The sequence below is a fragment of the Pyxicephalus adspersus genome, chromosome 5, assembly GCF_032062135.1.
Source record: "Pyxicephalus adspersus chromosome 5, UCB_Pads_2.0, whole genome shotgun sequence".
Lineage (NCBI taxonomy): Eukaryota > Metazoa > Chordata > Amphibia > Anura > Pyxicephalidae > Pyxicephalus > Pyxicephalus adspersus.
Window position 1 is genome coordinate 62640092 of NC_092862.1, and position 14455 is coordinate 62654546.

A 14455-nucleotide genomic window follows, 5' to 3' on the forward strand; every position below is an offset into this window, starting at 1 on the left:
AAACTTATTATCAATAATTTTATATGCATACTTATTTCATCATCATCATTTGGTATGATTGATCAACATGAAAAGAAAAAATAACTTTTATCCACTGTCAAACTAAACTTTTCCTGATTATGATGTACCCCAGTATTCATTATCCCATAGCGATCAGTTATCAGAATTTTTAACACCATCTGCAAATAAACCGCATTATTCATGTTTGGTTCTTTTGATGGTCTCTGATTTTCTCTGATAATAATACACATATTATAATTTATATGCTTTGTTATGGATATATTCTGGGAGTTTATGAGACAGATCCCATATCTTTTAGGCATCTTCCGAGACTTAACACATTCAAAACTGTCTTTGAACTACCATTGAATGCATACTGCAATGTACCCCATGATCTGTGCAACTGTACTGCACATACCCATAAAGTTTTAATACACAAAACATTGTGAAATACATGAACATTTTTGTGGATGATAGTGACTGGTGAATAGAGTTGGGAAAAACAGCAAATAATGTGTGGCTAAATAAAAATGTAACTGGGCAAATTACAAAGACAGCAATGCCACGCTTCTTTTTAAAGCATTGTAAGAAAAAAAAAAGTTAAATGGGTCCAAAGTTTATCAATAAAATGATACATAGTAAATGATCGTTTTTTTGTCATAACCAAGGCTCTATAGACACGTACGAGTAAATGTAAATAAAAGTGAATATCTTCATAGAGCGTTATTTGCATTAGTAAACATAAGTATTTAGTTTGACCTTCACATGGCATTTCTTTTAACTTTACTTATCATTTTTTATTTAATCCTTCCACTCCTGTTGTTCAATTAGTGTTTGACCCCTTTAGCAGAGATGTAAATTAAATGACATTTCAATGCCATCCCATATTTAAAATTCTGTGTTAGTTGTGGATCATAAATGATGATCTTCGTTCTTTAGCTAATTTATTCATTTAACAATTTCCCTCCAGAAGTTCCAGCAGAAGGCTCTGAAGCAAACTAAGCAGAATAAATCCAAGTCGGCTGAATTTCTGATGGGTGAGCCTTGCTTGATGAGTTATTGCTCATAATTTGTGTAAGGATTAATTAACTAATTACAGACAAATGGCTGTGGGCGAAATTTTGCTCTTGCTTGTCATGGTGCAATTTGTAATTATTTTAATCATTTATTCTCTTTTTTTGGGGGAGAGTTAATTTTAACCTAATTCTGTTTTGGCGACATTTGAGGACGATACACTGGAATCTTTCAGCAATGGAAGTATTCGAAGGAATGCTTTTTTTTTTCTTGTCATTTAAATGCTTTTTGCAATGATATGCTCCCATGACCTCTTTGTTTTGTGCAGTCAAAGAAGACAGGGCAAAAGCAGAAGGCATTGAAAATCCACTTTTTAACATCATCAGCACAGATATTTCAAATTATCAATCTTCAGGGGAAAAAAATATTAGATGTGACAAGTTGGATAGCACCCTTGTAACTCACCAAAAAAAACTCACGCAACAAGCCCATGCTGAACCAAGAGGTGAGACTTCACTCTTAATTATACTCACAATGAATGACAGCAACTGCCTTTCTAAAATAACCTGTGTTCTCCGAGGCCGAATTTATACATTCCATTTATGCAAGTTATAGCAAGTAACAGTCAGGATTAGAAACAATGGACTAAACTGAGTCATTCCTTTACTATATAACATTTCTGGTAACCATAAACAGAAGGTTACTGTTAAAATCACCAACTACTTTCCGTTCATTATACAGAGGGTCTTATGTAAATCACTGCATGATAAAAAGATGCAACAAACGTAAACTTTATATCTTGTGGTTATAATAATTCTGTGTGGAGGCATTCATGCAAATTTAACATAAACAGCTAAAGTAATGGTAAAGAATGTTACATGCAAAGTATTACAGAAAGAAAAATAAAAAAGGGAAGGCATGATTTAGTGATAAGAGAATTAAAATCTATTATGTGATATATTAAATGCCTTAGGGTTAAAAAAAATAAGTCAAAAACAACCTAGCTAAATTAAGAATAATTATGCTGATGAATCTTTTGGGTTAATGCATTTTTGAAAATACGTTTACAATATTTCTGGAGATTGTGTCTTATTGTGATATATTATCAAGGTTGATTCAATATAAAAACTGAAATTACTAGACAGTCACGAAAAATGTATCCATCAATTACAGACAATATATTGGCACAGAAATGTGGATTTATACTAATTCCCTGTTGTGTTTAGTAGGTAGATTCTAAAAGTTGTGTCCTGCACTGGCTATGACTGGTAATGGTAACATCTGCATAAGACATATCCTAGAATTTCCTATTCAAGCCGCTTGGGAAATTCAGATATTCTTTGCCTAGTAAATTTCGGTGAAGGAACAAATCCCAAACAAATATTACATTGAAATTTAGATCTACACAGTATCACTGTGGCTTTCCAACCAATGTTTAACTAAAAAATGGGATAGGCGTGCTATATCTGTGACTATTGCTCTCTGGCACTTTTATGTGTATATATAATATATATATCTTCAATACAGAAATGAAAGAAAAAAATAATTTAACCTATTCCTGATGTTATAGTCAAAATATATGTAAGAATAATAATTATAATTATAATAAAAGTAAAAATAAAACAAACAAGACAGAAAGGAAAATAGTAAAAAAATCCAAAGTTCATGCTAGAATTGGAGATGCATGTGTGAAGAACAGCCACATATTTTCCCAGTACTTTTCTCTGGGAGCCAATGAAGGTGACCTTATTAAAGCCTGTTTCTAACATTTTATTAAAAGCATTTCTAATTAACATACATATGTGTGCAAATCATATATCATGTCAAGGTGCCTTTGCAAGTTAGGTCCATTGTAAACTATGCGAGGACCAACATGAGGACATATATAGAAAAGATTCAATAATCCATCTATATTGTGAAAACTGAAATTCTCCATCTCAATTCGTATGCTGTATAATGAAACATATTTTTTATTGTTGAAATAATTACAAACTACCCTCTGCTGATGCAGATTCTTAAGCTTAGTATTAGTGATATTACGACCCTCAAGTGTCTGAAGCGTTAACAGAATATAGCAAAGAAAATAAATTAGCTCAGTATTACACATATGCATGTATGCCTCACTGAGACAGAAGGCAAGGGAACCATTAGGTTTTATAGGCTCCTAATTTCCCTCCTTCCAAAAATCCACTTGCAAGATCCTTGACACACTATTTAAGTGGTGACCTCTGTAGCAGGATTTGCTTTCAGTGCTTCTTGTACAGTGCTAGATTTGATGAAGTGTTCTTTATGTACTCCTTGGAAGTAATCATGCATTTTGGCAAATGTCCAAGAACTTTTCCCTCAAGAACATTTGATACTGAGTGTGTTTATGTGGTTTACATGTTCACCTTTGCCACAACACTGTCATAATAGGCGATACACATTGGGCTTTCTGCAAAACAAAACTTCCCTGTGCTAATTCTGTTCCCAATGAAAAAGAAACACGGGATGTTGATAGTTTGTTACTTATTATAAAGCCACAAAAATTCTGAATGTGATTTTATATTATTGTATTTCAATGCAAAATCATTCTATTTATTTTAAATCATACTAACATTTAAATCATGAAACTATTTATTATATAATTATAGTGATTTTTTGTTCTCTGTCAGTTATAAAAATATATTTTTCTGTGTAATTTGTTTCCCAAGTTTTAAAAACATCCACCCAGTATTTGGTAACTAGAAAAGTTTTTTTTTTTTATTAATTCCTTATTTTTTGATAATAGAGCTCTATTTAAGCAAAGTGACATTAAAGTTCCATGGTATTGTCATTTAAACATACTTCTTTTGATTGCATGGTAGAAGTCCCACTGAATTATCACTAAATCCCTAACAGCAATATTTTGACAATATGTAAATTGATTTAAAAAGCTCTTTGTTTTTATGGGTATTTTAATGTTAAGGGTGACACTTGTCACCCATGGTGGTCTTTGCTAATGTCCATAGGATAAAAAAGCAGAAATGCCCTACATGTACTGTATATATTCATAAGGCTACATGTAACCCCTTTTTGTATGTACATGTACTGGGATAATAAGATGGGTTGATGATAAATTTGTGAGGCAGACTGCATTGAGATAGGTATAAGAGAGAGGTAACACAGGATACCTGAAACATGCTGCTAAACACAAACTCCAGTCTTCTGTACATTTTGCTTTTGTCTCTGTTCTAACAAACTATGCTGGCTGGTTACCACTGAGGATATTATTTTCTTAGCAATTAAAGTTGTAGTGTTGTTATAATTATAGGCTTCTTAGGCAAGAGCTTTGAAAAACAAGCAAGCCAAAGGCCGGGGTAGTCAAACTCTGGTGCGGGGCCCAAATCTGGCCCCCAATGTCCTTTTTTTGGCCCCCAACAGAAAATCCTAAATATGAACTGCAGCTGGCCCGCCACTGTATTGAAATAGCTCTCTGCCTTTGCGTGGCCCCGCATTGGACTAGTTTATAGAAGCAAATATTGCTGGGAATTTTAGTAGCGGCGCTATTTCAATGAAGAGGGAGTTTTAGCGGCGGGCCACTCATAAGATTTAGCTCCGCATTGGCCACGTCTGGCATTTCCAGCACTCCCCCCCAGCTGTACTTTTCCTTACTACCCTACTGCACAGGCTTGCTACTTTAGCCTGTGCAAAAAGGTTACCATTGAAATTTAACTCAGAAGGCTACAAATAGAGAAAGGCAAAATATTTTTTCTTAAAACAATTTTTTATGCCTCTTTCTCTATTATAAATTTTCCAGATTAATGTGAAGCAAAACCTCTTTGTTTCCATATGAAAAGTGTTTATATCTAATGAGAAGGAAAAATTTCCTCAATTTTTTCAATACATTTCAAGGTTGGCCCGCGACTTTGTCTAAGTTTTCAATTTTGGCCCACTGTTTTCAGTGTATGTTAATTGGAAATGAGTTTGGCACCCCTGCCATAGAGGAAACATCTCCAACATACAACCTTTAAGATTTACCCAGAAAGAAAGACGAATCAACATACCATCCTTCTAGGGCCAAGGTCAAAGACTTAAGACTATAAAGGCAGCTTGCACAACTACTAATATGGTGATTGCTTGGGTTGTTACCTCTGTCCCAGATGATGGAGCTTGCCCAATAGCATCTTCCAGCAACAACCAACAGACATAGAAGAAATAGATTAGAGATTTGCTTTGTTCCATTCTGCACAATCTGCTCTTTTCTGTTTATTTACAAAAGTTTGCACCTGGAAGGTATCAAGGTTTAGCAAGAAAGCATGGCCCTGTTACAAAGTGAAGGGAGCAAAGAAGGGACATCTCAGCATAATATAGGATACAGCAAACTGCATGATTTCTAGACAGTTTGTTAAAAAAAAACATTCAAAGTGTGGGCATATATCATGACAATTTGTCCATTCTTATTTTATTGTTTTCTTTGTATTTGGAAATCCATATTCATTGTGTACTTGGTTTAACAGTTTTTGATTTCACAATCCAGCACTGCTTATTCCACATTGTTCTTACCAGTCTTAAATTTTTTTCCGAAACAAGGAATCATCATCGGAATACCATATTTAGTAAATAATTTATTTACATACAACATACAAAAACTTTTTTTTATTTTTTCCCCTGGGTGGGAGAGGGTCTTTAGAGAAGGCGGGGGACTTAGTATGGACAAGGAACATTAGTAAATTTTTGTTAGCTTCAAGGATTGCAATCTGGGTTGAACTGTTATCCTTGCATTAGGTCCCACACCCCCTGAAAGGGTTAAGTTCCTCTATTTTCCTAGGGGAGGATAAATAGGTGGATACATTTTCCTTATTCTTTCCTGCTAAAGGCCACTTTTACTTTCCAAGCCTGGTCCTCTGCAGATGTTTCAGAAGCTTCCCTGGCCAACCATCTTACCATACCTCCGATGTCATCTCATATAATGTAGGTTCACCACTTCCTAAAGCATTGGGAGTGAAGATGGTGGGCACTGTCTGCTGAGGAGTGAGGAATAAGTTTATTCCCTTGTCTATAACTCCTAATGCTAAAATCAGCACTTTACCCTTGAGATGGGTTGGGAGACCCAGTACAACGATAAATGATTGTGTTCCCTTGGATTAGCTTTATCAAATTACATTTCATTTTACCTTTATCCCCTTGATCTCTACATACATGGGTAATAACGTACTCAGAGACTCTATAAAAATTTTCAAACACAATTATATTTTCTTTTTTACAATGATAAAAGAATACATTACAATGTGAAATATGGTTACATATAAATGGGTTGAAAGAGTCAGTCACAATAAAATGGTTGGTTGCTGCCAAAACTCATATACCTCCAAACTTTGCCTATTGAAAGTACATTTTTTCTCACAAAATAATACCTACAGATTCCAAGGTCTGGAGTGGTAAATGGACTCAATGGGCCTGATTTATTAAAGATCTCTAAGGCTGGAGAGCATACACTTTCACCAGGTAACCTAGGGCGATTCAGCAAACCTGGAATGGATTTATTAAAAGTCACTTGGTACTTGTTGGCAAATGTTTTCAATTGTGGACAAGGTCCATTTCAGGTTTGCTGGATCACCCTGGTTCACTGATGAAAGTGTATCTTCTCTTGGAGAACTTTAATAAATTAGGCCCAATTAGTGATATAATTCTAGGTTACTGTAAACAAAGCTTTACCCCGATGACTGAAGATCCTTGTGTTGAAGTAAATCAAATTCCTAAAGATGAAAGAGTTGATCTCTTCCGTACAACATAAATACAATATATATATAATTTAAATTACAGTGACATCAGATCTATGGTTTGAACAAATAATTTGAATTAGTTACAATAAAAAGTATTTTATCCTTTAGAAGGAAAATGACAGTGACTGATAAATCTGCTTCAACTTTTAAAGCATTGGGCATCTGGAGCCATAAAAGCGATATAAATATTACTGGGATGAGCTTCCAATTGAAATTTTATATGCATTTGATTAATAATTTATGGAAGAAAGGTAGAAAGCTATGACCTAGAGTAATTGAAAAATAAAAGACACATACAAATTAAGTCATGTTATTAACTTGAAGTATTTTGAAAGTTCATCATGATGTTAATAAAACAGCAGTATGTAGAATTCTATAATGATGAATAAAGAGGGGTATGCATACAGCAAATTGTAAACACATATTTACCTTTGGTATTTAACAAAATGTTCACAAGTTGACTAAAATACCGATAAAATGTTAAATTTTCTTTTTTTTAATTCTACCCCTATAGTATTACCAAATTGTAATTTGTGCTGTTTGTTTTAATTTCAGGATGCCTATTAATCTTAATAATGACACCAAGTAGTTACCAGTACATTTAAAACATACTACCATTACACATAAATCTATGTGCTTTCTTTTTAACACCTACTTCTGGACCAAATGCCAAACCCACCCACCCCTCAAATACTACCCCCCAACACATTCAGTAGGATCAAATGTTCAAGGAGCTGCATAAGAACACTTGACCCCATTACATGGTATGAACCTGCCCTAAATATCTGAGGACAGTTCCTCATAAAGAACAGGAATTCATCAGCATGGCTTAGTTAATGATTCTGAAATTAAATCTGATCTGTCGTTACATGTGATAAACCATTGGCATTTCATAATAGATACTCCACCAAAAGCAGATATGTAGCACATTTCTTTAGTTATCCTATAGTACCCTATTGTAATACACATGTAAACCACAGACTTGGTGATCCTCAGTGTGTCAGTACTTATTCAGAGACAGATAAATGCTATCAAACTGTTGTCATATTGAAGGTTTGTACAAAGCCTTGCATGCACTCAGATTTGGTGCAGAATCTCTCTAGTAATCTGTGATGCTCTTGACATACCCATGATATGTACAACCCAACACTGTACAATATGACAGGAATCCAGACTGGAAATATTCAAGGTTTTTTTAATATTCCTCTATTAGGGTTGCTTGCACATATTAACACGTTTGCCTACTTATATAGACACACTGCCTTCTTTACGTTTTTCATCCTACATTTACCCATATTTGCTAACTTGTTACACTTAGAAGACAATAGACCACAATAGACCACAGTCAATAAGATTACAGGCTACTCTTTCTAGATTTGGGCATAATTCCATCAAAAATATTAATGAAAAAAAGCATTGTAGTCACACTTATTACCACCATTATGAATTATAACAATGCTGAATATATATCTGTGAACCAGCGAGCTACTGAAAGTTTTCCGGATACACAGAGTGGGACCTGATCCTGAAAAATGAGAGACTAGGTCTGCAGCACTGTTTGTCCCTGATTTTAATATTTTGTTTATTTTTTTTAGACTATTGTAGCATGATAGCAGACTTTGTAACATGGGAAAAGTGAGTTTCAGCCTGTTACAAACTGAACAGCTAGGATGTGGGGTTATTTAGGATTTCTAACTATCTTATTTGATCTCAAAAAATGAAACCATCAGTGCTATGCAAAAAATTAGGTAGTATATTTACCTGTCCAATGGCCTGTGTCTCCTACCTCCTTCATCGGTCCTGATTTATTAAAGCTCTCCAAAGCTGGCGAGGATACACTTTTCACGGTGAAGCTGGGTAATCTAGCAAACCGGGAATGACTGTCTTAAAAGTCATTTGCTATTTGTTAGCAAATGTTTTTAATCCTGGACCAGATCCATTCCAGATTTGATGGATCACACAGCTTTGCCTTCAGTACATCCTGTGGTTCCTTCCTGCAGTTAGAGGAAGAAAGTATGGTACTTGGAAGGTGACACAAGCATCTAACACCCATGACAGTTGAATGGTGACACCTATGGAGGTTGCAGCACTGGAATGATTGAGAGGTAAGTATAAAACCTCTTCCCTTAACCACCTTGCAGTTAAGCCCGACCTTCGCTCGGGCAAAAAAAAACTGCAAGGATGGTTAAGCCCGAGATTTTGTACATCCATACTTACCTGGTCCCCCTGTGCTCATCCAGCGTCGTCCTCCATCGATCATCGTCCGCCGATCTCTCCAGCGTCGGGTGCCTTCGTCGGGTGACAGCGGGACCGGTAAGAAGCCGGCCGGCATCTTGTGTTCCGCCGGCCGGCATCTTGTGTTCCGCCCGCCGGCATCCTGTGATCCGCCCGGCCAGCGGATCACAAGATGCCGGCTGGTGGAACACAAGATGCCGGCCGGCGGAACACAAGATGCCTGCCGGTATCTTACCTGGACCCGCTCATCGTCCCACGTCGTCCTCGCTCCAGCGCCGGATGATCTCTGCAGGGAGAAGCCGTCCGGCGGAGAAAAAAAAAAACCGGACGGCTCCTCCCTGCGTGCGTGATGACGTCGGCGCGTGTGCGGGAAATTCAAACTGAAACTCATTCATTCATTTTGTATTGGATTCAATACAAACTCCTGTATTGAATCCAATACAAAATGATTCAAATAAATACAAAGTATATAATTGGTAAATTCAAACTGTCATTTTGTATTGGATTGGATACAAACTTGCGTATCCAATCCAATACAAAAAATAAAAAAAAAAATAAAAGTAAATAACTTGGAAATTCAAATTTATATTCTGTATTGGATTGGATACAAACTTGCGTATCCAATCCAATACAAAATAATTCAAATAATTACAAAGTATATAACTGGTAAATTCAAACTGTCATTTTGTATTGGATTGGATACAAACTCCAGCATCCAATCCAATACAAGAAAATAAAAAAAAAAAAAATAAGAGTAAATAACTTGGAAATTCAAATTCTTATTTTGTATTGGATTGGATACAAACTCCCGTATCCAATCAAATACAAAATAATTCAAAACAAACTCCAATAAATACAGAATCAAAGTTTTAAAAATTGCCACACTAGGGAGGTGTTTTAGAATAATATAGTACTTTACAATATACAGAGTTACTGCTTTTTCAGTATTTATGATTTGTTTACATTGCTGATTTTTGTGTTTTTCCTTTAATTTTATTAAAAGTAATTTTTTTTTTTACATGATTGTGTGTTTCAAACATTTTTTATATTCATATTATCTACTAGAACCCTTGTTCGGACATATTTCTGTAAGTTACAGGTCTACAATTTAAAAAAAAATTTCATGAAAAACAGTGGATCACTTTTGGTACAGAAATCTAGACCTCAGTGTAACGCTCAGGAGGTTAAAGGCATTTGATTTGTTTAGAGACTTTACAGGGTTTGCCTACTACACGAACAAGAAATGTTTCCCCTTAAAGTGCTTAACTCCTTAAAGTGACATATTGGATGGCCACATTTCAAATCCGTACTATAGACTTAGTTTCTCCTTTGTCTAATGCTAAACTGTATTTGCTAGTTATAGGGATAATATTTCTATAAATAAAGTTAAACAAATCTACAAAAAATAATACACTACTCAACAATCTACTAATAATCTACTCAATTATTAGTTAGATCCAGTGGTAGGATTTTGAGTGATATCTCAAAATTTTTATTAGATATAAGTTGGTCATTGCCTAATACTTTGACAGGTTCAAGGAAAAACAAGACCGTGGGGCACTGTTGACCTCTAGGGACCTTCGTGCATAGGAGAGATCTGTAGACCAAGATGTTAACTTTCATCCGGGCGGCTTTTATTCCCCTGAAGAGAAGGTTTTCAAAGCAGTTCAAAGTATGTGCACACTCATAGCACTCCATTTCTGATATGAAAAGATCTTTTTTAGTTAGTTGGAATTACATTATATTATAGCGCATGCAAGACTTGCATGACCAAACAACCTGACCCAGCTAATGCACTAACAATACCAGAAGTCAATAAATGTAATTTTGTAATTATGATCTACATTCCACTTCTTATAAATATAATGTATGCGTAAGTAATTGTTTATTCATGCAGGAGCTTTATTTCATCCCTGTTTTTATGGAAATCAAACAGATCTTCATTCCTTTTTTGCCAAAATTGTCTTATTTACCAGCATAACAATTATAATTTGTTTATTTCCATGTATAACAAAATAACACCTTTCAAGCATTGTGTTTAAATTTTAATTATAAGCAACACTGAGACAACAATTATACTTGTTTGACAGAACTCTTAACATATTTACAGTGCAATTTAGCTAAATGAAAATTCCACATGGACCTATTAAATTTAAATATGTTCATGTGTTTTCAAAGCAGAATATGAATGATTAGAGCTCAACTTTTAATTCTAAGCTATTAACAAATTACCTTTGGCAGCGTGCAATTGGCTTCAAATAATCATACCGTACTGTACGTGTAAACCCCTAAAGGCTCTAACATAGATTACTTCACTTTTAATCCTTTATAGCATTTCTTTCCCTAGGTATGAAATATTAGAAGCTAGAAATAATGTAATCGTTGGAATTAATTGTTTAAGGCCACATTTTTGGCTCCTTAAGCTCATAGGGTATTATCACTCATACTAAACATTATCCTTAAGGCTGCAGGGCCTGTGCTGTAGAATTGCAGTGCCTATAATCCTCAACGTTCAATAATTCTCACCTGAAACAATGCACTAAAATGTGATGAAGCTCACCTGACAGATAGTGGCCTTGCCTGACATTTTCAGCAGCTGCATTCCTCAAGTCAGACTTAATAGCTACAATAAAGTGCAATCAGGAATAGTAAAGATTTGAAGTTTTGTGAAGTGGCTCACACAATGATCACTATAACATATATGTGTTACCTAAAAAGTTTAGCTATTTTGTGATATGCTGCTTCTTGTATTTTACAATATATTCTGTAAAATATGAATATAATAATAAAATTGGTAAGTATACAATGAATCTGACAGAAAAGTACAAATTCTAAATGCACCTCAAAGCACAAGATGTGCCTAATAAAGTTAAATTTACTGGTCCCTGTATAGGGCACAATGACATGTCTGGTTTTAAATAAACACACACACACACACACACACAATTAAAACAAACAACTAAAAAGATAAATTATAATAAAATGATTGCCAATTATATAGCTTACATAGTTTGAAAGTGCCCTGTAATTTATTTCCTCCATGCTGCTTAAAAATGACCTCCTCCCCCCTGTTGTACATTCTTATCCTGTTTGTTTTCAGAGGTTTGGTGGTCTTTACATGTCATTTACTTAAAGTGAACCTAAACACAACATTTTTACTTTTCATAAAAACAACACTCTTTTTTTAAAAAAAAAAAAAGGGGAGGGGTGCAGCACTGCCCCTTTAAGTCTTGATCGCCGGGGCAGTGCGTGATTGGGTGACGTAGCAAAAAGACAAGAAGAAGACGGAAGAGAAGACAGAAGATGGTGGCTCCCGGCGCTTCCTCCGCGTTAGGGTGCCGAGGAATTCCAGGACAATTTGCAACCAGAACGTTGGAAGGACCAGCGTCATTGAGGGATCTGCAAGATATAAAGGTGTGTTTTTTTTTGAGTTCCTCTTTAATATTTACTCTTCAAAGACCAGAACAAACAACAATGACTTCAATGGTGTTCAGATTTAGGGCATCCAGAATTGAGACTTTTTGGACTAGTTCAGCTGAGCAGCTCTAAAACCAAACTAAAACTAAAACTGTAGAAAATTCTAGCAACACTGATCACAACTGGTCTGTTTAAAAGCATCCAGTGGAGTTTTCGGGAAGATTTTTTTTCTAGGCAGTCTTGTATAGTTAAGTTAAGGTGAGAGACCTACCGGACAGGCAAATATTTAGTGCTAATATTGAAAAACAACCATGAAAAATGAATACATTTGAAAAACAGTACAAAAATGAAGGGGCTCAGGGGGGTTGTTTGATGGGTATTAAGTTTATTTAGGGTAGGTGGTGGGAATTAGAGGTGCACTGGTAGGTATAGATGGACACCTAAAAGGATTGCCATCAAATGTAGGAAAAGTACAGCTTCCAATGTTACAATGACCAATCAACACCTCTGTGATCTAGTCCCCGTTTGTGAATGTTTATAATGGTTGGTTTCCCATTTTTTTTATTTTGTCTACTAAAAGACTTGTGCAAAAGTCAAGTTCACCATTTTTATTGACCAGTCTAGATTGGAACTAAAACCTTTCCTCTTAGTGGGTTGAATGTGTCCTTGTTCAGGCATACACATATACTGCCAAGATACTGCCCTTAAGATTACACACTTATATTGTTCTATGTAGTGTGTAAAGATTTCATACAGATTGAATTCTTGCTGTCTCTAAAGCTGTGTACACACTTCCAGTTATAGTCGTTGGAAAGGATCTTTCACGATCCTTTCTATTGACTATGCACTGCACGACACATGAACAAGTGCCCTACATAAACATCCAATTAAACAGAGAACATCATGCATCTATTTATTTTGGTTGTTTATTTAATGTATTCACAGACAACAAGGTCTAGAAGCCATGTTTTATTCCCCCACAGTTGAAATAAAGTTGGTCTCCCCTGTTGCAGAAGAATCTTTTAACAGGTTATTATTATCTCAATGTCATAATAGTACTGGAATGAATGGAATCCGGAATGGTTTGAACAGCCATGGAGAGTAATAAAATCCAATGGGCACTCCTAACAGTGGTATATTGGCCAAAAAATATAAGCCCATTTTATCTGACCTGGTGAACTATATGCTGCAGACATTGTTCTATTTTTCAAGGAATTTAATATTCTATACCATTTGCTAAACAATATAACTTTTTTAACTCTAAATGCAATATTAGAATTTCAGAAAAAATAGTATCCATGTCTTTAAAATTCATATTTAGACAGCAATCGTATGACATTATCTTCTCACCTTTATCAAATTTTTAGTAAGGACAACATTAAAAAGCCCATTCTGTAAGCACCAAAGGGCCAAAGCTGAGAATCCAGGTCTTCTGATTGTTTTATTATTCATGAAATTACTGTTACATTGAAAATTACTGTTTCAATTAAAGTGTTTATAGGAGATAACTTTGGGTCAGCAAATTTGTGCTAAAATGTTGTTGTGGTTCACAACCTTCTCCTTAAATTGTACATAGAACTTTTTCTAAAGGACCAATTGGTGGAATGTTTTTGTTGCCATAAGCCATATCTGCATAATTTAAGCATACTATCAGGTTGACATTCTTACCTCTTCTTGGAAATATATGTTTGCTTCACTGAGATTTACACAAGTTTTATTTTCCCATATAATTTAATTTTGTAACGTTTTGAACTAACCATATTATAACCTTTTAGTGCATTAATGAGTAAGGTTGCATTTATACTTAACATACATAAGGTAAACTAGATCCCCCAAGATGAGAACTAAGTAGTATAGCACATCAGTGCCTCATATTTGTGCCTCCATTGCTACATGATAAATATTTATTGTGAATTACTGTTCAAGATACTGCGAAATTGGGGTTAAACCATATCACATTTATTATGCACCATTTCTAATTGTATTCATCCTGCGGACAACAAATCAAAAATGATATAAAATACTCTATTGTTTTTGCCTACTAA

The 14455-nt window shown here is 35.0% G+C and overlaps 1 protein-coding gene across 1 annotated transcript in view; it reads left to right on the plus strand.

The window, feature by feature from the left end:
* The first annotated feature begins 1307 nt into the window (after positions 1-1307).
* Positions 1308-14455, plus strand: part of LOC140332061 (uncharacterized) — a 102290-nt gene continuing 89142 nt past the window's right edge. The window contains exon 1 of the mRNA XM_072413358.1: positions 1308-1519. Within this exon, the coding sequence (XP_072269459.1) occupies positions 1321-1519 (199 nt within the window). The 5' untranslated portion in view covers positions 1308-1320. The remainder of the gene's footprint in view (positions 1520-14455) is intronic.